The sequence below is a fragment of the Zalophus californianus genome, chromosome 1 (assembly GCF_009762305.2).
Source record: "Zalophus californianus isolate mZalCal1 chromosome 1, mZalCal1.pri.v2, whole genome shotgun sequence".
Taxonomy (NCBI): domain Eukaryota; kingdom Metazoa; phylum Chordata; class Mammalia; order Carnivora; family Otariidae; genus Zalophus; species Zalophus californianus.
This window is the reverse complement of record NC_045595.1, coordinates 145844678-145869293: the sequence shown is the minus strand read 5'-3', so window position 1 is coordinate 145869293 and position 24616 is coordinate 145844678. Positions and strand designations below refer to the sequence as shown.

General features: G+C 37.6%; 1 protein-coding gene across 5 annotated transcripts in view; it reads right to left on the bottom strand.

Moving 5' to 3' along the window:
• The window catches only part of UBXN7 (UBX domain protein 7), a 61841-nt gene that overhangs the window by 14396 nt on the left and 22829 nt on the right, over window positions 1-24616 (bottom strand). For all 5 annotated transcript variants that reach the window (XM_027582337.2, XM_027582339.2, XM_027582340.2 and 2 more), the window contains 5 exons: window positions 16225-16290; window positions 13146-13258; window positions 5247-5393; window positions 3950-4040; window positions 3166-3293 (listed from right to left, as the gene is read on the bottom strand). In XM_027582337.2, coding sequence (XP_027438138.1) covers window positions 3166-3293; window positions 3950-4040; window positions 5247-5393; window positions 13146-13258; window positions 16225-16290 — 545 coding nt within the window. The remainder of the gene's footprint in view (window positions 1-3165; window positions 3294-3949; window positions 4041-5246; window positions 5394-13145; window positions 13259-16224; window positions 16291-24616) is intronic.

Genomic DNA, 24616 nt, shown 5'->3' with positions numbered 1-24616 from the left:
GGGCTCTACAAAACTAATAGAACTAATTAAATTTAACAAGCCTGCAGGCTACAAGAGCAATATACAAAAACTGTAAAACATTGCTGAAAGAAATTTAAGACAAACAGGGTATGGATTTGAATACTCAATACTGTTAGGATGTCAATTTTCTCCGAATGATCCATAAAGCTAACGTAAATCCAATTAAAATCCCAGCAGCTTTCCTCACAGAAATTGACAAACTGATTCTAAAACTTATATGGATCTTGGGGCACTTTGTCAGAAAAGCATGCCACTCAGGGTTGTGAGTTTGAGCCCCATATTGGGTGTAGAGATTATGAAAATAAATAATAAACTTAAAAATAAGTAAATAAATAAACAAAGCTTATGTGGATCTCTCTGCCATAGATCCTTCCCATGTTAAAAATGAAAAAAAATTAAAAAATTTAAAAAATTTAAAAATAAAACAAAAACAAAACAAACTTGTGTGGAAACACAAAGGACCTGAAATAACCAAGCAACTATAAAGAACAGAGTTTAAGAATTTATACCATGCAATTTCAAGACTTACAATCATTAAGACAGAAAATATTAGTGTAAAGAAAGACATATTAATCGAAAAGAGTCCATAAACCCATACATATATACAATCAGTTTTTGACAAAGATGAGAAGGGCAATTCAATGGCAGAAAGGACAGTGTTTTTTAACAAAGGGTGCTAGAATAAGTGTATAGCCATATGCAGACAAACAAAAAACCCTAACTCAACCCTATACTGACACCATACACAAAAATTAATTCAAAATGGATCACTGACTTAAGAACTAAAATACAAAAAAAGTGGGATAAAATCTTGAGTTAGGCTAAGATTTCTTAGATGAGACAAAAAGCATGAAGCATAAAAGTTTATAAATTGCACTTCACGAAAAATTTAAAATTTGCTCTTCAAAAGACTATTATGAAATGAGTAAATAAGCAACAGACTAAGAGAAAATATATGCAGACCATATACCTAACAAAGGCTTATTATCTAAGGAACTCTTACAACCCAGTAAGAGACATACAACTCAATAAAAGAATGAGCTGGAGATCTGAGTAAACACTTTACCAAAAGAGAGAGAGTATAAAAGCATGTGAAAAGATGCTCATATCAAAAACTGTAACTTGTAAGTTTTAAACATGCTATTTATTGCACATTAACTATACTTCATAAAGCTACAACTTTTATTTTTTTAAGATTTTATTTTATTTTAGACAGAGAGAGAGAGACAGCACCCAAGAGAGCCCACGGGGGGAGGAACAGCGGGGGAAAAAAGAAGGGAGAAAGAATCCCAAGCAAACTCTGTGCTAAGCAGGAAGCCCGATACAGGGCTTGATCTCAGGATCCCAATATCATGACCTGAGCCGAAACCAAGAGTCAAACGCTTAACCAACTGAGCCACCCAGGTGCCCCTATAACTTTTTTTAAATAAAATAAACTTACAGCTAACTTATCACACACACAAAAGCAAACAGATGTGCCCATATGACATGTAATGGCTTGGACTGACTACAGATAGTAACACTGTGTACCATGTAGGTTGATTTTAAAGAATGACACTATGATGGACACTACTAATTTCCTATATCACATTCAGTCTTCTTTGCCTCCTTCACAGAACCTCAATTATATTTGTCCAAGGACATGTGTCCAGCTAAAGTAAGCAGAATTTTTATCTGTAGCTGTTTACTTTTGTATAGAGGCACTACCCCCTTCTTCCTTGTCCACGCTTGGATATCATGCCTGGGAGCATAGCATCTATACTGTGAACATGAGAACAAAAAGCCAATACTAAGGATAAAGGAGGGGGTGGGGGGAAGAGGAGGAACCTGGTTCCTTGATGACATCCACAGGAGTCATGTCCTAGACTGCCTACGTCAAATTCTTGTTGAGAAAACAGATGTCTTCCTTGTTTAAGTCATTATTTGTGGGTGTTTCTCTTGTACACAGTTGATCTATATTTGTAACATTCAGAGAATTTAGTATCAGAAGTGGGGTCTGAGGTACTAGTTAACCCCAATCACCTCTATGTATTTGTCCAATGTTATGGTCCCACTGTTCCACTAAAAGCCTTACTTTTGTAAGAGACCTGGTGAAGTTGTAAACTCAGTTTATGCTATTGTAATTCAGCAACTCAAAAGCCCAGTCTCTGGTTTTTGAAAGTATCAGCCTTATGACTACAAAGGATAAGAAACTCTCTGGGTTTTTTATGCCTTAAAAAAGAATTCTACTTAAGTAAAACTTCTCTGGGTAATGAGAAAAGCAAAGCAAAGCAAAGCAAACCAAACCAAAACAAAATACAAAACAAAAACCCCCGAAATACTGTGTCTATAGATAAAGATGAAACAATGTTTTTGTTCTGCAGTACTATGTCTACCTAAATAAAACTGCTCTAAGGGGGAAAAAAAGAATTCTATATCACTCCTTGACAAGCACCCATAGCATTTTGTGCCTGTGGGTACTTTATTCTAGGTGACAACTTAAGGAACTGTGTTTCACAACTGCATTATATGGACTGCTAAAGTCATATCCTCTGAAACGAATTTTATTCTCATTGCCATCAAACCCAAATAGCTCCTACAACCAGTGTGAGATTCCCATATCTTTGAAGCTCTCTTACATGTCACTAATCTTGATTCCAATTATCAAACAGGTCTGCCTCATAATAGCATATTATAGAAATTACATATAGAAATAATCTGAGTGGGCCGGAGAGCCAAGCCCCAAAGCTATATAACCAATAATAATGCCCAGCTATACCGTAACCATGAGCGCTGTCTAGGAAAAATACCATTTCCACTGGCAGTGCTGCCCCTGAAGGAGTGGATTCCTCTGTCACGGGGCTTGCCACAGCAGTCATCCTGTTCACTGCTACATATTCACATTGTTTACTTCTAAATCTGGGTCTCAGGTCACATGCCTGTACCCTAACTGCAAGGGAGACTGGGAATACAAATCTTATAATTTCACTGAGAAGACTGAACCCTAATGTGGGAAATTATCCAAATATAAGGAGGGTATCTAAGGTGCTGTGAAACTGTAACTGTCCAAAACTTATGTTATTATATTTACTCAAAACATTTTACACAAGACATTCATATACAATTACACTTAACTGCCCATCACCACTTCTCAGTCATACTTACTGAACGGGCACATTTTTTGGGGGGACTGCTAGAAAGTCCATCCAGTTGCCCATGTTCACCCAGAAATCCTGTCACTTGATCCAAGAAAGAAGATACATCTAACTGGTGCCACTCTACTAGCTTCTGACCTAAAAATTAAAAACGAGGATATATAATAAAACCAATTCTGAACATTCTCATTAAATATTTCTTTGGTACATGCATAATTAAAATTCGTATGGGAACATACACGCCACCCTTCAGCATAAGTTACATAGTGTCTTCATAAACTAGAGGATACATTAATTATAACCAACCTAAGAGACTCCGAGCCATCATGACAGGGCAGCTACTTTATCTGCTGATATCACTTATTGCCATTTAAGAAAAAGAGATTCAGACAAAGCAATATCTATATGAAGCTCAATTAAAATAGTAAAACTAGCTCTATCCCCTGCTTCTCTGGAGAGATTACAACCAGTAATTGAACAATCAATAATTTAATGATAGAAAACCTAAGGGGATCCCTTATAAAAGGACAAGAAAGATAAACAACTATTCTTTGAAAGGACAGAATTGTACAAAAATAGAAAATACTACCATCTCCCAAAGTTACCAGAAACAGACTCCTAAATACATACTTCACAGATATTTAAACATTTCTCAAGGGCATGAACAAAAACCTTTATCTAAATTATTACAAATAATTCTGAAACTGGATCCAAGTCCAATAGTAAAGATCAATTATTGAGAAAACTGAAAGATAAATGAGAGGTTAAAGACTGTAAGCTGACATAAATCTTACCTGTCCGTGGATCCAGGATGGAAACATAGGGGAAATCCCCCAGCTTATAAAACTGTATGTATCTCTGACCTTCCTCACTGTCATGATAAACCTGTTAAATCATTGATATTACAAAAAAGGTCAGCTTCTAATCTTTGGTATATATAAGGATCTTATTCCTACATTAAACAGAAAATGAAAGTTATCTGGCGTGAATTCCCTCAACTTCCTGCCCTCAATCCCTCTGGAAACTTACAGTAACATAAAATCTGTTCTTCCTCCCTTCCCAGCCTATTGCCCTTCCTGCTTATCTGTCCATCTGTCATTCCTCTCAACCATATACATCTTAATAAATCACAATATATTAAGATTATATGGCTCGAGTGCCTAGCATAGTGCTAGACAAAGAGATAACCAATCAACAGGTGCTGAATAAAAGATTACCACTCAGAAAAATACTACTGAATTTAGAGGCCTGCAACACATGAAAAGGCAAATTAATAACATTAATAGCATAAGTTGCAGTGGGAAAATAATTAAGTTCATTCAGAAGTTTTTCAGTTATTTTTTCATAAAATAAAAAATCAGAGCAAGGTCATCTAACTTTAGCTTGATAATTTATATAAAAAGTAATCACAGCCAGCAAGACCCTAAGTGACAAGTCTAAGGGCATATAGATGGGAGTATCAAACTCAAGCTAAAATCCACGCCTTAGGCAAATGTTTTTCCATTACTCTAAGAACTTCTACATCTGCACTGTCAATTACAGTAGCCACTAGAACATGTACCATATTGAAGTACCTGAAATGTGGCTAGTCTGATACTGCTAAGTATAAAATACACACCAAATCTTAAAAACTTAACACCAACAAACAAAAACCCTCGAGATTTCAATATTAATTTTATATGACAGAGCGAATTTTAAAAATATATTAAAATTAATTCCACTTATTTCTTTTGACCTTTTTAAATGTGGCTACTAGAAAACTCTAAATTACTTATGTGGCTCATGTTATATTTCTCCTGAACAGTGTAGTTGTACATTCTATCAAAATATATAAACTCTTCTGAGATATGAGTATTATATGCTTTACATGGCATGGTTCTTTTTTCCTCCTTCCCCTAAGAGTTCTTCATTGCTGCCCTTATTTTCACTTGACCTTACCATTTCAGCCATTATGGGTAGTTTTATTTTTTCATATGTCACAATTTAACTGTTATTAATTTTTCCCCATTTTATAACCTAACGCTTCCTCCCCAACATCCCATACTACAAAAGTAAAATACCACAAAAATTTTGATTAACTCTCCATCTCACCTGCCAGAAAATGAAATGTTCCCGGATAATATTCTTCACAGCTTCATTGCTCCATACATCACGGTTGAGGCACTGGCATGCAAAGTCTTGTACATTTTGAATGTTTATCATTAGCCACTTATTTTGCATCTGGCCACACTCTTTGGCCTGTAAGAGTAAAGTAACATAACATTTGTTAGAATCACTTTCTACTTGTAACTGATATGTTTCAGAATTCAGAAGCTGTCTTCATATAAATACTAAGTTTTTTTCCTCAAGTACAACATCTAGAGTTTTCAGTATCTATACAGCATTTACATTAATTTGCATATTTGTATATAATTATACTGTCCATTTTCAAGCATTCTTCAAATTTAAATTATCTGCTTTTCATTTATACACTGTTACTTATTTAATGGCTAAATTTCTACTGTACATTTAAACATCTCTACCTAAAAAAGACTCCACAAACAAGGTCAACAAGTCATATTATTGTATTGTCTCTTCTGACCCCTATCCGTAAATATCTCCCTTTTTAAATAGATGTAAGCAGTATGTACTACTTTGTTGTTTTCTTTTCAATACTTCCATACATGTATATACATATTTCAAAATGTGTTTCCAATACAAAGTTCTAAATACCATTTTCATCCCAATTATCAGGCATGTGCTACTTTACAGAATCACCCTAAACACTTTCAGTAAGAGCTGCTGAGGGTGTCTTCTCTTAAGGTTGTTATTCCTAAGGGTGGATTTCGAAACCTAAGATCACAGGATCACGGAATATTTCAGAATGATCTCCAAGACTCCCCAGTGTATGGTACAAATATCAATCATGAGTGTGTACTTTTTGCTTCACAGTTCCTCATCACCACAAAGACCTAAGAAATAATGCCAAATAGGAAAAGAATAGCAGGAAGGCAAATAAGCAAATGCTACCTCAAACCTCTGCATAAGAACTGAAATGAAAGGCATAGTTTTGAATAATTTTGCCCTGGAATAATATTCTTTTCCTATCAGTTTGACATGGGAAAATCTTAAGGATCAATTAACTTAGATTAATAACAACTGAAGAACATAAACATTTCGAAAGTATTATAATATGTAAAACTAAGAATATCTTCTCTTTTAAGGCTTACACAATCTTGCAAATACTGTTATCCTATTTTTTTGTATGAATCCCCCCAGAGAAAATAATTTTCTAATATTCGCTACTGATTCCACAAGTGAAAACCCAAGTTCTAAAAAGAAGCATCCATGTATTGAGCCAGGAAGCTGTATTTAACTGGTCAAAGCCTTATTTTAAAGTATAGTATAATAAAGAATCTTATTATACAAATATAATAAAATACCTCCTTGCTCCTAGGAAGTAACAGTGCTCCACTTAACTTCCTTACCTATAGCATTCACACAGATTTAATAAATGGGTGGTAAGTAATTATACTGTCTTAACTGAAGAAAAGTATCTGAGGGATACCTGGGTGGGTTAAGCACCCAGCTCAGTAGGTTAAGCACCCAACTGTTGATTTTTGGTTCAGGTCATGATCTCAGGGCTGTGAGACTGAGCCCAGCATTGGGCTCCATGCTGAGTGTGGAGCCTGCTTAAGATTCTCTCTCTCTCTTCCCCCCATGTGCTCTCTCTCTCCCTCTCTAAAAAGAAAAAAAGGAAAGAAAAGAGAAGAAAAGGAAAGTATCTGAGAATAAAGAAAAAAATTAACACACATTCTAGAGAGACAGACTGGAGAGAACATATCCCTTTAATAGGATAAATTTACATGTCTGCCTCAAATACAAAGACTAAGGAAACAGGAACAAGGAAAACAAGGAAAAAAATGTGTAGCACCAAAAATAATAAAAGTTCAGAGTTTAGGGGTGCCTGGGGTCACTCAGTTGGCTAAGTGGCTGACTCTTGATTTTGGCTCAGGTCATGATCTCAAGGTCATGAGGTCAAGCACCCCCCCATGGGCTCCATACTCAGCAAGGAGTCTGCTAGTCCCTCTCTTTCCCTTCTGCCCCTCCCCCACTCTATCTCTCTAAAATAAATAAATAAAACCTTTTAAAAAATAAAGTCCAGGGCGCCTGGGTGGCTCAGATGGTTAAGTGTCTGCCTTCGGCTCAGGTCATGATCCCAGGGTCCTGGGATCAAGTCCCGCATCGGGCTCCCTGCTCCTTGGGAGCCTGCTTCTTCCTCTGCCTCTGTCTCTCATGAATAAATAAATAAAATCTTTAAAAAATAAATAAATAAAGTCCAGAGTTCAAAAATGATGCAGAACCATTTGTTTCCTGTGTTTAAAAAATTCATTTATTAGCATTCATGCTTTCATTAATTCAGATTCATTCATTCAACAGGCACTTACTGAGAACCTACCATGTTTCAGGTACAGTTACAGATGCTGGCTTATAGCAATTACCAAAACACAAAAATCCCTGCCTTCATGAAGCTTTACATTGGGGGCAAAACCTTATAGCAGCAAAAACACCTGAAGATCTAGAACACCTGGGTGACTCAGTTAAGTGTCTGCCTTTGGCTCAGGTCATGATCCCAGGGTCCTGGAATCAAGGTCTTCTTCGGACTCCCTGCTCAGTGGGGAGCCTGCTTCTCCCTCTGCCACTCTCTCGCTTTCTCTCTCCCTCTCTCTCTGACAAATAAATAAATAAAATATTTTTTAAAAACCAAAAAAACCACCTGAAGATCTGTTAAGAAATTACTGCTAGAAGGAAGGAGCCAAAGAAGATACAAATTTCATGCAAAGGAACAATGTCTGGATAAGAGGTAAGAGTCTTAACACAATCTCACTAAGTATACAAATTATATGAGTCAAGGACTAGAGGTGAGAGTGGACCATGGGACAATGATCAATCTTCCCTCTTGGAATCTATTAAGCTGTTCTGAGTCAATATTCCAAAGCTATTACAGGGAGACCCAAGTGTGGCTACACCAAACAGAGAGATGTGTGATGGGATTTATCATGACAAGGGGTAACAGTAAAGACTAACTTCTCTCTCAGTCCCAGACAGGAAAGTACAAAAAGTAAGGATATAAAAGAAAAATCATTTGTTTCAATAACAAATATATAGCCACAAAGGTAAAAGGGAAATATTAAAATATGCACAGTACTTTCTTATGGAAATGTTAATTACTTTCACCCACATTTAGAGCAAGTACTTTTGAAATTAATAAAGTACTCTTAGTGATTAGGACAAGGTGCATGTGTAACTGAACTATGCATTTCTTATTAAAATAAGGAATATCAAGGAAATTGTTCTGACTCTTTCTGTACAATATACTCCAGATTATGCCAATCATTCAATCATTTAACGAAAATTTAATGAGGGCCAACTATGTGCCAGAAACTCTTCCAGGCACTGTGGAACAGTAAATAAAACAAAGTCCCCGGGTGCCTGAGTGGCTCAGTGGTTAAGCGTCTGCCTTCAGCTCAGGTCATGATCCCAGGGTCCTGGGATTGAGCCCCGCATCAGGAATTTTGGTCGTGAACCCCCTGCTCAGTGGGAACACTGCTTCTCCCTCTCCCACTCCCCCTGCTTGTGTTCCCTCTCTCCCTGTGTCTCTTTCTGTCAAATAAATAAATAAAATCTTAAAAAAAAAAAGAATAAATAAAATAAAGTCCCTGTGTTCACGGAACTTAAGGGCTAAATGGAGAAATAAGAAAACCTAAGGGGCGCCTAGATAGGTGGCTCAGTCGGTTGAGCATCCGACTCTTGATCTCAGCTCAGATCTTGATCTCAGGGTTTTGAGTTCAAGACCTGCAAAGGGCTCCATGCTGGATGTGGAGCCTACTTGAAGGAAAAAAAAAAAGAAAAGAAAAGAAAACCTAAGAAATGTTCCACTGCCCAGGTCAGATCATTCATCCTAAGTGCTTTGCTCACTCAGCTCCAACCACATTGGTTTTCTTGGCTGTATCCGAACTAGGCCTAGGTCTTTCCCGTATCAGTTCCTTTACATTTAACTGTTTTGTCTACTCTTCCCCTGGACCTTTATGATTCACACTCCCTCATTCCATTCAGGTTTCTATCAAATCTCATCCTTTCATAATCTTCCCTCATCTTCCTATCTAAAATAGTTCTGGGGCACCTGGGTAGCTCAGTCGGTTGTGTCTACCTTCAGCTCAGGTCATGATACCAGAGTCCCAGGTTCGAGTCCCACATCAGGCTCCCTGCTCAGTGGGGCATCTGCTTCTCCTTCTGACCCTCCTGTCCCCCCAAGCCTCGTGTGTGCTCTCTCAAATAAATAAAATCTTTAAAAATAAAATAAAATAGTTCTGTCCCCTCACGATTATAAACATATGTGAAATTTATGAAATCAACCTTGCTTTCAATTTACCGGTAGGAACACTTGTACTTAATGGCCCCAAACAAACAAAAAAAAACCCTCTCTCTCCTTCCCTCATTCTATTTTACTCTTTCTCCCAGCAGCTACTGTAACCTGAAATTTCTCCTCCTCTCTCTCCCTCTCCTTCCCACTCTCTCTATATACATATCAAACATGCATATAAAATACATGCATGTTATATATTGCTTGTTTTCTGTTTATAGTATGTTTCTCCCTCTAGATCACAAACTTTTTGACAGCAAGAACTTTGTGTAGTTTGTTATCCGCTTATAGGTACCAAATACCCATTTTCCCCTTCTCCCTCTTAGTAACAGAACCTCCAACTTTTTGCGAAGCATCAGATTTCCTAGTGTCTCTTGCAGCTAGGTTTGGCCATGTTGTAGAGTTCTGGTTAACGGGGTATGAGCAGAAGTGATATGAACAACTTTTTTTTTTTTAAAGATTTTATTTATTTATTTGAGAGAGAGAATGAGAGACAGAGAGCATGAGAGGGAAGAGGGTCAGAGGGAGAAGCAGACCCCTCGCTAAGCAGGGAGCCCGATGTGGGACTCGATCCCAGGACTCCAGGATCATGATCTGAGCCGAAGGCAGTCGCTTAACCAACTGAGCCACCCAGGCGCCCTGATATGAACAACTTTTAGGTTGTGCCTTTATTTTTTTTTTATAGATTTTATTTATTTACTTTTGAGAGACACAGAGAGAGAGTGAGCACGAGCAGGGGAGAGGGGCAGAGGGAGAAGGAGACTCCCTGCTGAGCAGGGAGCCCAATGCCACACTCGATCCCAGGACCCTGGGATCATGACCTGAGCTGAAGGCAGAGGCTTAACCAACTGAGCCACAGGAGGTACCCTAAAAGCTGTGCCTTTAACGGGAAAAAGTGCGCCCTTCTCAACCCCTTCCCTCCATGCTGGTTGGAAAGCAAACAAAGTGGTAAGCCATCTTGATTCTTATGAAGAGAGGCAAGCAAGACCTAGGGAATAGCAGTGCAAGACAGAAAAAAACACACTCCGAATAACTTCATGTAGCAGAACCACTCTAACAGTCTGGACTTCTATCTTATTTAAGCTACTGTCTGCTTTCTTCCTAGTGTCTCTCTCTCTCATATGCAGTCAAATCTTTATCCCAACAAATACAATCCCCATTACCTAGCATAAGGCCTTGTAATTCAAGGCTTCAATAAATAGTTATTGAGTAAACAAGTGAATTAATCAGTCTCTCATGTGGTTAGCATCAACCACAACACTTGAACATACTCTACTTCTAGTTACACTAAAAAAGTCCAGTTTCTAAACCTGTCAAACTGTGGCTCAAATCTACATCTAAGATGGTGCCCAAACCTATGGGTCCTGCCTGAGCAGCCAGTGTTCCTCTAATTTTCAATATTCACCTTCCTAATCTTCAATGACTTAATTCTGCATATTACCTCCCTAATTTTTATAAAACTAATATACATTAGTCATAATTAAATGCCTACCTTTTGTTAAGTATTTATGTCATTTATAGATTTATAAACAATAAAGTTTGAAGTTTAGTATTATCAGTGAATAAAGGATTGCTGTGAATAATACAGGTCATGAAATACAAAGAATATAACTTAACAAAATAATACCAAAAAAGATTCACATTTTCCCTCAAAGAACAAGCAGCAGAGTAACTGCTTTTATGAACCCAAAGTGATCAAATTAAATCAAGCTCATAGTTACTTCATTAAGCCCTAGAGCAACTCAGAAGCTACTAAAAAATGGAAAACCTGGCAAAACAAACGCAGATCCTTTTTGTCTTTCATACTGCTGCTAATTCTCTCTCAATGGCTGAATTTTCACCAGAACAGCAGAAAGGATAGGCAGCTGCCATATTTAGATCACCAGGCCAAGAAAAGGAAAACATCTTTGAGCTGACTAATGAATATCAAAGACTCTCAACTCTAGTCTTATTTACATGACAAAAAGAAATGCTTGGGCTTCTGGGTGGCTCAGTGGGTTAACTGTCTGCCTTAGGCTCAGGTCGTGGTCTGGGGTCCTAGGGTGGAGCCCTGCCCTGTCACGGGCTCCACGCTCAGTGAGGGGCCTGCTTCTCCCTCTGCCTGCCCTTCCCCTTGCGTGTGCTTGGTCTCTACCTCAAATAGGTGAATAAAATCTTAAAAAAAAAAAAAAAAAGAAAGAAAGAAAAGAGAAGAGAAGAAAAGCTAAGCTAAGTTTGTTTGGTCAAATCACTATCATTTGGATTTTCTGTTACATGTTGCCAAACACTTTCAGGTTTTACAATTCAGAAAATTAAAACTGAAGAACAGACTTAGTTAAATTTTTAATCCTCAGTATTTCATTTAGGCTACTCTAAGAGAATGTCAAAGTACAAAATCTTTTAAAAAACAATCATAATTCACTTCCAAATATGCAGCTACAAACATCATTTTTCTGAGTATTGTTTGGCCTACTTTATGCTTAACAGGTAAGACCTGAAATTTAAAGTAATTTACATCTATGGAAATGCTATTCTGACTCAAAAGAGCATTAACATGCTAGTTATCACACAAAAGCAACTGTTTGAACACTTCAACAGAATATTTAAAATCCTAACCAAACTCATTCATTTAACAGATACTATGCTTCTGTAAAATACCAGAAACTGGGGGCACCTGGGTGGGTCAGTCAGTCAAGCGTCTGCCTTTGGCTCTAGGGGCGGGGAGTGTCCCTGTTCAGCCGGAGTCTGCTTTTGCTCTCCCTCTGCCCCTCCCCCCAGCTCCTACTTTCTAATAAATAAAATCTTTAAAAAAAAAAAAAAATCCCAGGAACTGGGTCCCAAGGATTACCAAAATAAAAAGAAACATGTTACCCCTGCCCTCTTTACATTTATAATTTAGCAGACAATCAAGTAAACCTGCTCTGGAAAGCTTTTCTTTGGCTTTAGCCAAATTAAAACCAAAAACTGAAGAAGAATATCTTCTGCAACTACATATTCTTTTAAAATACAACAGGATGGGCGCCTGGGTGGCTCAGTCGTTAAGTGTCTGCCTTCGGCTCAGGTCATGATCCCAGGATCCTGGGATCGAGTCCCACATTGGGCTCCCCGCTTGGCTGGAAGCCTGCTTCTCCCTCTCCCACTCCCCTGCTTGTGTTCCTGCTCTCGCTGTCTGTCAAATAATAAAAAAATCTTTAAAAAAAATAAATTAATTAATTAATTAAATAAAATACAACAGGATCCCCATAAAAATATGGGCAAAAGATACCTACAATTCACAAATGGCCAATAAACACAGGCACGCTATTCTCAGTAGTAATCAAAGAAACACGAACTAAAAAAATTAAGATTTTTTCCCCCAAAAAACTACCAAATGGCAAAGATTGTGTGATACCACACAAGGATAATAAAAGGATTTTATGAAACAATCTCATATACTGCTGGTAGAAATGTAAATCAATGCAACTTTTTAGGTATTTCATACTTGTGTCATACTTATTAAGATGCCAATTCTCTATATTCTGGAAACTTTTTTGTTCTTAGAAAGAAAAAAATGGCATTGAAAATGCAAAAGGATTCATAGCTAAGGCTTACAATTTCCAGCAACTTACTGTTTCAAAGCTGCCTTTATGCATCAAATCAATAGGTGGCCGGAAGAGATCTGCAAGGGTAGTTAGTTTCTTATCTATTGCTCCTCCATTTCTTAATTCCTGTTCTTGCCGAACTGCAACACAGGAGGATAGGAAAGTTTCAGTTAGCCAGAAAATAAAAGCCATGAATCTCAAAATATAAACATGCATCAACTGCAAGAATTACTGAACAATGTGCCTGACCGTGCCTGACCTCATGCAAATGCAAATATCTAATGCTGATTCTGAAAAACATACAAAGCATGGTGGGGAAGGAGTCTTTTAAGACTTAGTGGTGCTCTCAATCCAAATGTAAGGACAAAAGCTGAAAATTACAGTAGAGTCACCTACTCAAAATATTTCCTTCTCATATTCCAAGGGAACTTGAGCACAGGAGAAAATTTTCATCTCCATTTATCCAGTTCTGAAGGTTAAGCCTAATATATCTGTTGTTTCTAGCTACACTGCCAATCTTTAAAGATTCTGGCAGTGAGAGAGAAGGACCACCTGTTGTCACCTTCTCCTGGAAGGGTATAGGCTTCCCTGGATGACCTGAATCAGTTTGGGTTCCCCCTTTCAACTCTCTCCAAAGTTACAAGACCTACCTGTGCTGCAATGAGCTCATTATAAATCAACTACAAAATCAAGCATGGTCCAACAGTTTTTCATATATTCTCTAAACAACTTTCCTTTTTTTAAAGATTCCATTGCTAAATCACTACTAAATCCTCTAAAAGTATAAGGCCAAGAATCTCATTCTAACTTATTCCACAGAAAGATATAAATCTATTCCAAACAACTATAGCCAAAATGGTAAGAGTGGCTGCTTTGGGTGGTGTGGTTTTTTTTTCCTCTTCTATTTTTCAGTCCCCTACAATAACCATTTTCATTGTGGTCATTCCTTTAAACTGACAGATAGGATTTTTTTTTCCCACCAATTATTCATTTATTGTTTTAAAGTACAGCTGACATACAATATTCTTTTAGTTTCAGGTGTACAACATAGTGATTCAACAATTATATGCATTACAAAATCCTCACCGTTAAACGTAGTTACCCTTTGTCACCATACAAGTTATTACAGTATTAACTGACTATATTCCCAATGTTGTAGCTTTCATCAGTGACTTATTTTATAACTGGAAGTTTATACCTCTTAATCCCCTTCATCTACTTCCCTTATCCTCCCACTCCCTCTGGCAATGCCCAATTTATTCTCTGTATTGAGGAATCTCTTTTTCACTTCTTTGTTCATTTGTTTTGTTTCTTAGATTCCACATATACATGCAATCATATGGTATTTGTCTTTGTCTGATTTATTTCACTTAGCATAATATCCTCAAGGACCATAATGTTGCTCCATAATGTTGCTGTGAATGCAAGGTTTCATTCTTTTTTGTGACTGAGTATTATTCCACTGTGTACATAATACATCTTCTCTATCCATTCATCTATTGATGGACACTTAGGCTGCTTCCGTAACTTGGCTACTGAAAATAATGTTGCAATAAACAAAGGGGTGCATATTTGTTTTCTTAGGATAAATACCCAGAGTTATAAATTACTGGGTCATATGGTATTGCTAGTTTTTAGAGGGAACCTCCATATTGTTTTCCATAGTGGCTGCAATCCCATCAACAGTGCACAAGAGTTCCCTATTCTCTACATCTTTGCCAGCACTTCTTATTTCTTGTCTATTTCATACTAGCCATTCTGACTGATGTGAGGTGAGATGTCAGGATCTTGAGGGAAACCATCTTTTTCTTTTATTATAGTCAGCATTTAAGTGCTCATTCAAAAGCTAATTAACTTTGTAAATTACCAGATTTCTTACATTTCTCCATCACCTTTTTTTTTTTTTTTTTAATTAAAAGTTTGCTTTCAGGGCGTCTGGGTGGCTCAGTCGTTGAGCGTCTGCCTCTGGCTTGGGTTGTGATCCTAGGGTCCTGGGATCAAGCCCCGCATCGGTCTCCCTGCTCAGTGGGAAGCCTGCTTCTCCCTCTCCCACTCCCCCTGCTTGTGTTCCCTCTCTCACTGTGTCTCTCTTGGTCAAAATAAATAAATAAAATCTTTAAAAAAAAAGTTTGCTTTATTTTTCTGTTGAATCAAGTATTAGCCCCCAGTTTACAGTTTTTTTATGCCTTCCAAACAGTAGCACAGTTAATATCACCTTATCAACAGCCAAAGAATAAATCAAATCAGTCCCAGTGGGTATATCCACATCTAGATTGTTCGGTTGGTCAGGAACTCTTATTTGTTTGCTTTAGCTTTTAGTTCTTGGTTATATCTCCAAATACGAAAGAGCTGAGAAGCTCTTGCTACCCCCACAAAGAAATTAACAGCAAAGAGACTCCAGTTTTTTGGGATAATTACAAGTGAGTATCTTGACCAAATAAACCCTGCGGCCATCAAAACAGCAAGATTGAGCTGTGCTGAGTTTCTCTGCAGGTCTGGCCAGGTCAGCCAATCCAGCACACACCAACCCCCATTTCATAATTGGAGCCCAGAAAAAAACTGTTTTGGGACCTGCAGGGTGGTTGTACAACGGCCTCAATTTCTCCAGCAGCAGGAGCTCCACTTTATCGAGGACCCAGTGGTAGGTGGTCCGAAGGCCCCGGGCACCAGCGGCTGACATCTCTGCGGACGAGTTGGTCGTGGGCAGTCGAGTGGGACAGTGGCCGTGTGCTCCTCCCACCAGGTACGCAGGGGCCCAGAAAAGATTGAGGGAGTGGAGGCTCTGCGACCTCCATCACTCTTAATATTCTTCTCTTACCAGTTAGGTTAGCATTTGGAACAATTTAGCTTAAGGGGAAGTTAGTAACAATCACAGACTGAATTCATAATTTCCTTTTAAAATAAGGTGACTCCTCAAAGTAATTAGGCCTGATATTAAACATCTTTTTCTTTTTAAGAAAAACTATATAAAACAAACCAGGATCCTGACCTGTAGGGGAGCAGATGGGTGCTTTTCCATCTTGTGGTTTTCTATGTGGAAGAGAGGGGAGGAGAAAATGGAGAAGGAAGAAGAAAGAGAGATAATAAACTGGTATAAGATACTTACTAGTTTCAGTTTGAAAATCTCGGAAACCATCAAATATTGAACGTGCAGGCCGTCGTCTTTTAGGAGCTTTCGGGAAAAAATAGAAATGATACAAAAATTTAAACCTTAATTTTGAAATGATTCTAAAACCTTCCCTATCTGCAAGTATTTCTTGTTTTAAAACACTCATAGATTTATAAAGGTGTCCTTCAAAAAATAAAATATTTAAACCATGAGAGACGATAGACTCTGAAAAACAAACTGAGGGTTCTAGAGGGGAGGGGGGTGGGAGGATGGGTTAGCCTGGTGATGGGTATTAAAGAGGGCACGTTCTGCTTGGAGCACTGGGTGTTATGCACAAACAATGAATCATGGAACACTACATCAAAAACTAATGATGTAATGTATGGTGATTAACATAATAAAAAAATGAAAAAAAAATTTTAAAAACCTTCAAGTCATTCATATAAAATTAAGTCAACCATCTTCAGCCCAACCATTCTGTTTTACAAATAAGAAAATTAAGGCCCAGTTAAGAGACTTAACCAAACTTGTGTAAAAGATAAGAACAAAGATTTTAAGGATGACTCCCCATGCTGATGAAGCTACATACATGCTGCAAATATCTAATTCAGGTTAGCCTAAGGGATCTGACCATCTTTTGGTGTAACGCCTGAGTGAGTACCTACCTTCTAAACCATATTTAAGAACAACTTCTTAGTCAATGGATACACATGTAGAATTATAAACACCAAAAACATTTTTAATTTTGCAAGAAAAATTTTTCCACAGTTACACAATGGGTTAGTGAGAGAAAAGTAAACAGAACCAAGATCTTCTGAAACCCAATATAGTATCTATTACCCAATCCTTAAGTATTTTATAAAGTCTAGAAAGCAATAATAAAAATGTTATCTTCCTATATGTATATGTTCAGATCATTTGCCAGATCATTTATATACATTACAATAAACAAGGACATTTAACAATTCCTTCAATATTGGTAACAGTTATTAAATTGGCTTATGGCATGCCTGGCCAGCATGTAAACAGAACAATGCTTCATGTTAATAAATGATGAATAGCAGTAAGATTAGGAAGTATAAAGTCCCCACCCCATGTCAAAGCATCTTTCCCAAAAGTCTGTATATGCCATTATATAAGATAATTCTTTCTATCCAAGAACAATCAAGTAAAAAGCAAAACAAAATGCAGAACCATATATTAAAAAAAAAAATCTCATTTTTGTGTGAAGTATTATCTGTATATAATTTATGCACATTTGTGTATTTATGTTAAAGAATCACAATATTATCTCAAGGAAAAGAGATTTGACTTAAAAAAGGAAAAAGAAACTTCCATGTTTTAGTTCTATATTGAATTTTATTTATATTTATTTAAACTGAAAATTTTTTAATTCAAATATTTCATTATTTTCTCCTCCCTTCCTCTTTCCCTCCTTTCCTTTATAAAGCAACAGCAAGGAATGTTATTCTTTCCAATCTTGTAACTATTTTTAATCAAGAGTTCCTATTTCAAATGTATAGGTTTCTAGTAGGAACAATATGGCCTCTCAAATAATGCCTTCTTAAAACTCTTTAGCAGATACTTTTAACCGTAACAATTAAAAAAGTAAGGATATCTGAGGATAAGGCACAGAATGGCTGCCTAGAGTATATGATTATTGGGGAGATAGTACACAAAAGATAATTTTCTTCTACTTTGAAATTGCCAAAGGCAGGCCACTCAATATTCTTTTTTTTTTTTTCTTTTTAAGATTTTATTTATTTATTTGAGAGAGAGAGCATGAGAGGGAAGAGGGTCAGAGGGAGAAGCAGACTCCCTGCTGAGCAGGGAGCCCGATGCGGGACTCGATCCCGGGACTCCAGGATCATGACCTGAGCCGAAGGCAGTCGCTTAACCAACTGAGCCACCCAAGCGCCCAGGCCACTCAATATTCTACATTATTTCACACACACCACCCACTTTCTTCCCACTGTAGCCCTTCTATATCAGGCATCTGATCTCCTGGGAGTCTCCTACTTCCTCTTTTGCTAGCTTTGGACTCAATCCCTTTTATTTCTTGGGCTCATAACCTGCTCCCATTTGTTTCCTCCTTATTTATGCTAAGTCTAACCAAGAACCTCTCCTCAGGCCACACACAACACCTCTAGTCCTAAGACCATTATTATAGGCATACCTTAGAGATAATGTAGGTTTGGTTCCAGACTACCACAATAAAGCAAATATCACATTAAGACGAGTCAAATGAATTTGAGTTTCCCAGTGCATATAAAAGTTATGTTTACACAAAGTTTACCACTGAATAATACAGATTTGAACTGCATGGGTCTACTTATATGTGGGAATTTTTCAATAAATACAGTACAGTACTGCAAATGTGTTTTCTCTCATGATATTTTTTAATAACATTTTTTTCCAACTTAATTTTTTGCTAAGAATACAGTATATAATACATATAATATACAAAATATACGTTCATCGACTATTTATGTTCTTGGTAAGGCTTCCAGTGAACTGCGGATTACTAGTTAAGTTTTGGGGTGGGCGGGGGGAGATTGGGGGGGTCAAAAGTTATATGCAGATTTCAATGGCTTGGGGGGTCAGCTCCCCTAACCCGAGTTGTTCAAGGGACAACTGTGTACTGTAGTCCATCATGTGTGCAATAGTACTGTGTCTAAAAAAAATGTACACATTTGGGGCGCCTGGGTGGCTCAGTCATTAAGCGTCTGCCTTCGGCTCAGGTCCTGGGATCGAGCCCCGCATCGGGCTCCCTCTTCAGCGGGAAGCCTCCTTCTCCTTCTCTCACTCCTCCTGCTTATGTTCCTTCTCTCGCTGTGTCTCTCTCTGTCAAATACATAAAATCTTAAAAAAAAATGTACACATTAATTAAAAATATTTTATTGCTAAAAAATGCTAACCATCATTGGAGTTTTCAGCAAGTTGTAATCTTTTTGCTGGTGGAGGGCCTTGCCTCTATGTTGATGGCTGCTAGAATGATCATGGTGGTAGTTGCTGAAGTTGGAGTGGCTGTGGCAACTTCTTAAGATAATGAAGTTTGCTGCATTAATTGACTCTTCTTTTCACAAATGATTTCTCTGTAGCATACAATGTTGTTTGATAGCATTTTACCCACAGTAGAACTTCTTTCAAAATTGGAGTCAAACAAGCGGCACCTGGGCTGGCTCAGTTGGGGGAGCATGTGACTCTTAATCTTGGGGTTGTGAGTTTGAGCCCTACAGTGGGTACAGACATTATTTTTAAAATAAATAAATACATTTTTAAAAAAAATTGGAGTCAATCCTCTCAAACCTTGCTGCTGCTTTATCAACTAAGTTTATGTAATATTGTAAATCCTTTGTTGTCATTTCAACAATCTTCACAGCATTTTTCCCAGGAGTAGATTCCATCTCAAGAAACCATTTTCTTTGCTCATCCATAAGAAGCGACTCCACATCCATTTAAATTTTATCAAGAGACTGCAGTAATTCAGTTACATCTTCAGGCTCTACTTGTAATTCTAGTTCTCTTGCTAATTCTACTCACATCTGCACTCGCTTCCTCCACTGAAGTCTTGAACCCTCAAAGTCATCCATGAGGGTTGGAATCAAATTCTTTCAAACTCCTGTTAATGATGTTATTTTGAGGGGCGCCTGGGTGGCTCAGTCAGTTAAGCAGCTGCCTTTGGCTCAGGTCATGATCCCAGTGTCCTGGGATCAAGGTCCGCATCGGGCTCCTTGCTCAGCGGGGAGCCTGCTTCTCCCTCTCCCTCTGCCTGCCGTTCCCCCCTGCTTGTGCTCTCTCTCTCTATCTCTCTGTGTCAAATAAATAAATAAAAAGTCTTTAAAAAAAATGTTATTTTGACCCCTTCCCATGAATCGTGAATGTTCTTAATAGCATCTAGAATGGTGAATCCTTTCTAGGTCTTCAATTTACACTGCCCAGATCCATCAAAAGAATCATTCACTATCTATGGTAACTATTGCTTAACAAGATGTATTTCTTTAATAAGACTTGAAAATAAAAATTTCTCTTTAATCCATGGGCTACAGAATGGATGTTGTGTTAGCAAACATGAAAACAACATTAATCTTGTTGGACAATAACATCAGAGCTCTTAGATAACCTGGTATATTGTCACTGAACAGTCCTATTTTGAAAAGAATCTTTTTTTCCTAAGCAGTAGGCTTCAACAGCTGGCTTAAAATATTCAGTAAACCATGTTGTAAACAGATGTGTTGCCATCCAGGTTTTGTTGTGCCATTTATAGGACTCAGGCAGGGCAGATTTAGCATAATGCTTAAGGGCTCTAGGATTTTCAGAATGGTAAATGAGCATCAGCTTCAACTTCAAGTCACCAGCTGCATTAGACCCTAACAAGAGAGCCAGCCTGTCCTTTGAAGATCTGAAGCATTGACTTCTCCTCTCTAGCTCTGGAAGTCCAAGATAGCACCTTCTTCCAATAGAAGGTTGTTTTGTCTACATTGAAAAATCTGTTGCTTAGTGTAGCCACCTTCAATGAATTATCTGAGCGAGATCTTCTGGATAACTTGCTGCAGTTTCTACATCAGCACTTGCTATTTCACTTTGCACTTTTATGTTATGGAGACAGCTTCTTTCCTTAAACCTCAAGAACCAACCAACCTCTGCTGGCTTCAAATTTTTCTTCTATATCTTCCTCATCTCTCTCAGCCTTCAAAGAATTGACAAGAGTTAGAGTCTTGCTCTGGATTAGATTTTGGCTTAAGGGAATGTTGTGGTTGGTTTGATCCTCCATCCTGACACTAAAACTTTCTCCTTATCAGCAAGCAACAGGTTGTTTCACTTTCGCATCATTCATGTGTTCAATGGAGTAGCACTTCTCATTTCTTTCAAAAATTTTTCCTTTGCATTCATAACTTGGCTAACTGGCACAGGAGGCTTAGCTTTTGGCCTATCTCAGCTTTCAATATGCCTTCTTCACTAAGCTTAATCACTTCTAGTTTTTGATTTAAAGTGAGAGACGTGCAACTCTTCCTTTCACTTGGAAACTTAAAGGACATTGTAGGGTTATTGACTGGCCTAATTTCAATATTGCTGTGTTTCAGGGAATAGAGAGGCCCAAGAAGGAGAGAAAGGGAATGGCTGGCTGGTGAACCAGTCATATCAATTAAGTCCACCATCTTATATGGGTGTGGTTTGTGATGCCCAGAAACAATTATAATAGTACAATCAAAGATCATGGATTATAGATCACCGTAACAAATACAGTAATAATGAAAACATTTGAAATATTGCAAGAATTACCAATATGTAACAAAGAGACATGAAGTGAGCAAATGCTGCTGGTAAAATGGCGCTGAAAGACTTGTTCACCACAAGGTAGCCACAAACCATTCATTTGTAAAAAGCACAATATTTGTGAAGCACAATAAAACAAGGAATGCCTGTACTCCCACCTGCCTCTTCAATGTGTGTTTCCTGACTCTTCCAAGCAATTTGCTATACAGCAAACATCAGTCCTTTGTATTCTCACTCTATTGCCATGTAACAGGAATGCTGGTCACTGAGGTCTAAGAGGCTAAGCTACAAATTGCTAATAAAAGATTCAAAATGAGAATCATAGAATAGGGGAGTGGGACAGGTGGAAAATAAAAATTTAGTTAGAAGAGTGGCACTGATCACATTTTCACAACTCCCTGTTGATAACTGGCTTAAGAGAAGACATCTGGATTTTCAGATCTGCTTCTGCAATCTGTTGTTATTCCCATAGCTCAAGTAAATGAAGGAAATTAAAAGTCAACCTAACACAGATACATAGTTGTAAAGGGGAGCAGTATTTTAATAGTGTTTTGAGATCACTGTGAATATTCTCCTTTGATACTGTACCAAAACTCAACCAGTAGTAGTTTCTTAAAGGTTAACTGCAGCATGGAATCTAAAATCTTATCAATGAACTTTTCATTATCTGCTCCATCAAAATCCATTGGTCTATGTGGTAGGCAGTCTCTAGGATGGCCTCCAATTATCCCAATTTCTCAATATTCATAACCTGTGTGTGAATATCTTGAATAAGGGCAGGATCAAATGGAATGTGGCAGAGGTGAGATGATGGGTTGTCACTTCTAAGAAAGATGGTGGCTTCTAAAATGGGCTGCCTTCTCTTGCTCTCTCATTTGCTCTTTGGTAAGGAACTGATGATGTCTTTAGTCAACCAACAGCCACATGAGTAAGCTTAGGAGATCCTCCTCTACTCAAGCTTTGAGATGATTATAGCTCTGGCTGACACCTTGATTATACCCTTGTGAGAGACCCTAACCAAAGATACCTAGCCAAGCCACACCTGGATTGCTGAACCACAGAAACTGTGAGATAACAAATGTTTGTTGTTTCAGGAAGCTAAATTTGGGAACAATCTGTTACACAGCAATAGATAACTAATCCATCCATCTATACATCTTATCTTATTGTCTGTCCTTTTACCTATGCACAATTTTGTAATATGGTGCACTGGTCAGGGGCGCCTGGGTGGCTCAGTTGATTAAGCGACTGCCTTCGGCTCAGGTCATGATCCTGGAGTCCCAGGATTGAGTCTCTCGTCGGGCTCCCTGCTCAGCAGGGAGTCTGCTTCTCCCTCTGACCCTCCCCCCTCTCATGCTCTATCTCATTCTCTCTCTCAAATAAATAAATACAGTATTTAAAAAAATATATGGTGTCCTGGTCATTTGAAAATATTAGTTCAGGGGCACCCGGGTGGATCTGTTGGTTAAGCGTCTAATCTTGATTTCGGCTCAGGACACAATCTCAGGGTTGTGAGATCAGCCCTGCACTGGGCTCCGCTCTGGGCATGGAGCCTGCTTAAGATTCTCTCTCTGTCCCACTCCCCAACCCCACTAAAAAAAAAAAAAAGAAAGAAAGAAAAAGAAAATATTTGTTCAGAGTTATGCAAACATTCCAAACACTGACCATTTCATTATACAATAATAATAAAAAATCAACATCTGTTAATGACACCACTAATCTCATCAGAAAGCCTTTAAGTAATGGGAAGCTATCAACTCCTAATCGTGGATATAAACTTTCTAAAATTCTAATTTTTGCCTGAAAGCTTTTTTTTAAAAAATAATAACTGGTAACAAACAATGTCAGTTGTTTGTCTTAAAGCAGTAATAGGCCTTTTTTCAGATCCAAGAAAATGTCTGCCAAATGCCTAAGTCTACATAACCATAGTTTGTCAGCAATCTTTCAAGTAAAAATAATGTTCCATAAAAAAAAAAAAAAACAGCTAGTTTAGTTCACAACTCAAACAACCATAAAAGTGCTTTTCCTTAAAGTAACCACACTACTTCAGTATACTACTTCAGTATGCAGAAGGGCTTTATGGACACATCCTATTTCATTAAACAGAATAGTTTTAAAATGTGTACTCAGGAGTCAAGATTTAATGAAGTTAATTTTTTATTGCTTCATCAAGAACATTATTAATAAAATAGGTTTATTTTAAAAAAAACTGTGAGTGTATGGCAGTGAAGAATTTACAGTTTGGTGCCACTGCCCTGACTCAATTAAGATGCAGCAGTCTGATCCATCATTGCCTCTGAACCATCAGTCCAAATATCAACAATGTAAAAAAAGGCAAATAACTTATGAAAATTATTATGAAAATAGTTTTCATCTTACAGACCCCCAGACCACACTTTGAGAATCACCCTTTAAATCGATACTGTCCTAAGAAGAAATTAGTTCTCCAAAGACCTTTATCAAGTTATAATAAGATCTAATAATGAGTGTTAGGACTGACTTCCTAACTCTACAGTCATTCCCATTCCCCTCTTCAATGTCTATTAAACCAGAGGTAAAAGGAGGAAAGAGTTTTCAAAAGGGAACTCTTTTGCCTCTTTACAACAGTAAAACAGCACAGAATTTATTTCCTGTAGTCTACCCCACTCAGAAATCCTGCCTTATTCCTTGCAATAAAGAAAAGATAAAGCTTCCAAGGGCATCACCCCTCAATTTTAAAATCCATTCATAACATTTATATGAAAAAAAATTATGAACAATGCTTTATTACTTCTGGTATATTAACAGCACAATGACTGGCTGAACCAAAATCCAGAAAGCCCATATTATACTTCAATATTCAGTTCTTACAGTTTTCTTCCTCCCATCTTTATTTCTAATCTAGACAGTATATTCTGTTATTTCTCACTACAGTAAACTCTAAAGCTGCCAAGTCAAAGACTGATCTTAAAAAAGTCCTTTTTCAAATTAAGACATATCATTTATATCATTTTCTTCATTCTTTTCTTATAATTTATTTCTTCTCCTTTATTCAAGTTTACCTACAGAACTTTTTATTTCTCTGCATTACTGGTATCAATATGTACAAATACATTTCTATGACTTTGTCCAC